The sequence below is a fragment of the Sinocyclocheilus anshuiensis genome, unplaced genomic scaffold, assembly GCF_001515605.1.
Source record: "Sinocyclocheilus anshuiensis isolate Anshui unplaced genomic scaffold, SAMN03320099.WGS_v1.1 scaffold1431, whole genome shotgun sequence".
Lineage (NCBI taxonomy): Eukaryota > Metazoa > Chordata > Actinopteri > Cypriniformes > Cyprinidae > Sinocyclocheilus > Sinocyclocheilus anshuiensis.
This window is the reverse complement of record NW_015537992.1, coordinates 224,140-226,707: the sequence shown is the minus strand read 5'-3', so window position 1 is coordinate 226,707 and position 2,568 is coordinate 224,140. Positions and strand designations below refer to the sequence as shown.

The 2,568-nt window shown below is 40.7% G+C and overlaps 1 protein-coding gene across 1 annotated transcript in view; it reads right to left on the bottom strand.

The window, feature by feature from the left end:
* Window positions 1-573: 573 nt before the first annotated feature.
* The window catches only part of syncrip (synaptotagmin binding, cytoplasmic RNA interacting protein), a 15,278-nt gene continuing 13,283 nt past the window's right edge, over window positions 574-2,568 (bottom strand). The window contains exon 12 of the mRNA XM_016469304.1: window positions 574-764. Coding sequence (XP_016324790.1) covers window positions 574-764 — 191 coding nt within the window. The remainder of the gene's footprint in view (window positions 765-2,568) is intronic.

The following is a 2,568-nucleotide window of genomic DNA, read 5'->3' as shown; positions in this document are numbered from 1 at the left end:
AAGTAGTGCAAAAATCCAGCGATTAAGGTTTGAGGGACAACCACCTGGAACATGTCACCATTCTTTGTTGGTACGTGACTGTATAACACCCACTGATGGTTTTCAAAAGTAATTTGCTGGTCTTTTACCTTCCTGGTTTTAGGTTCAGACTGCAAACGACTGGTGGTTTCATCACTCTGTTAGGCTTGAGCTATTTCAATGAGTGTGGTATGTCTGAAGAGTGTTTAGTTGTTTTTATTGCCAGAGAGGGTGCTTCATCTTCCCTCTGAAGCATAGGTGCTCTGGACAGTGCGTCTGGACCCTGGTTAAGACAACCCTTTCAATGATGGGGACTTGAAAGTCAAACTGCTTAGACTCAAGGTCCATCGGGTCAGACGCGAGGTGGTTTTGGGGCTATTAATAACCCAAGCTAAGGCGGCACGGCCTGTGTACACTTCGAATCGTCCCCCTTCCAGGTAATGTTTCCACTTCTCCACCGCCCAGACCACAGCCAAACCCTCTTTTTCAGAAGTAGAATAGTTAAGCTCGCACCTACGTAATGTACGGGACGCATAAGCTATGACCCTCTCTCCTTCAGGAGTTTGCTGGCAAAGAATGGCACCCAGATCCACGTCCCTCAGTGTGCACCTGAAATGGCTGATTGAGGTCAGGATGTATTAGGAAAGGTGGATTTTGAAGAGACAACTTGATGGTGTCGAAGCTAGCTTGACAATCAGGGGTCCATTGCCACTTCACATCTTTCTTTTTTAGGTTACTGAGGGGAGCTGTGATATCTACAAAATGAGGTATGAATTTGTGATACCAGCCGGCTAATCCCAGGAAACGTTGAGTGCTTTGAGGTCTTTGGGAGGGGAATATTGAACGACGGCTTGGGTTTTTTCAACGTCAACCTCTTGTCCTTTCTCGGAGACGATATGGCCAAGAAATTTTGTTGCCTTTTAAAGAAGTGGCATTTTTTTCATGTTGAGGGTGACATTGGCATGAGTGAGTCTTATATTGAGATATGTTTGTGATGACGGGTGCTAAGATGACGTCATCACTACCGCAATACAAACAACTTGTCTTGTGTTTCTTTACATTTGTTAGTTATGGTTTTGTGTTTCTGTTGACAGTGGTACAGTTTACAGTTTACCAGGCATAAGACACAATTACGTTTGATCTGGTTCATTATCCTATAACATTTATAGATAAGACTGTTTAAGATATCATGCGGTTTGTGTTGATTGCAGATAGGTGCACATATCAGTGGCAGAGACAAGCTGAAGTTATGCATTTTGTAATTTATTATTTCAAATCTGCCACATTACAAATAGTTACCCTGCATGCTGTGTATTCACCAAATCCTGGTCTGATGACTTCTCAAAGGAGGGGTGGGACAACAGCTTCCCTTTTTATTGTGTTGGGTTAAACAATTTTTTATTAATGTAGATTTGTTTATTTACATTACTCACGTTCATCTAAAGCAGTGTTGTCAACAGTGAATTACATAACAGCACACATACATCACTCACTCAGATGTCTGATTCATGTTGTGATGTGCTCATCTGCAATTCTTATTGAACATTTTTCTGTCAGATGATAAATAGACCTTTAGTAAGCATCTTTAAGATGTATATGGTATATGCAAATCCACTTTGGAGACATACGTGTGCTTACTGGAGCTCCCCTGTTCGCTATACATAATAAAACGTGTTTTTATAGCAAACTCACATATATACTAGACAATTTAGCATCTTTACACCTTCAACAATTCAACAGTTTACTTTACAGTAACTCAACAAATGTGGTTTTAACACAGGGAACCGTGTTTTTGGTTTCTAATACTCACATTTGTAAACACCCTCATCGCTGTTCTCCTTCACGTTCGAAGATGACGTGTCCTCTCGCGTGGGCTTCTGGGATTGAAAAGTGTCCATCGATGAGCACTTTGGAGTCTGGTCAGGACACAGTTGGACATCCGGGGATTTCTCGCCTACTCTTTTATGAATACTGAGGTTTCAGACATACTACTCTCTTCACGTGCTGTTTTATCCCACTATATAGTAGGTAAGTAGGCATATTCGAATGCAACTTAAGTATACGTACGTCAGAATCTCGCGAGAAGTAGTACACCATGCAGGTAATTCTCGCCTACTCTTTAATGAATACTAAGGATTCGGACATACTTATTTGTTCGCCTACTGCTTTTTGCCTACTAAATATTAGGGAAGTATGCGGTTTCGGACACGGCATGTGTCCTTCCAGAACCGGAGTTGCCCGTTCCTGATTTAAGTAGGTTTATTTAAGTAGTCTCAGGGTGTTTACATGACACCATTTTTAACTAAAAATGGAAAACTTTTTATGCATTTTGGCTGTTCATTTGCATGACAAAGGTGTTTTGGGGGCCTGAAAATGCAAACTTTTGAAAACGTGTTTCAAATTTAAAGTTTTTGGAAACAATACCGTTATTGCTATCGTTATCTATTTCATAAACTATGAAAACGTGAATTTGTGAAAATGTGACATCATGTGCACATTACAATGTTCAGTCTATACACTCTAAAAAATGCTGGGTTGTTTCAACCCAAC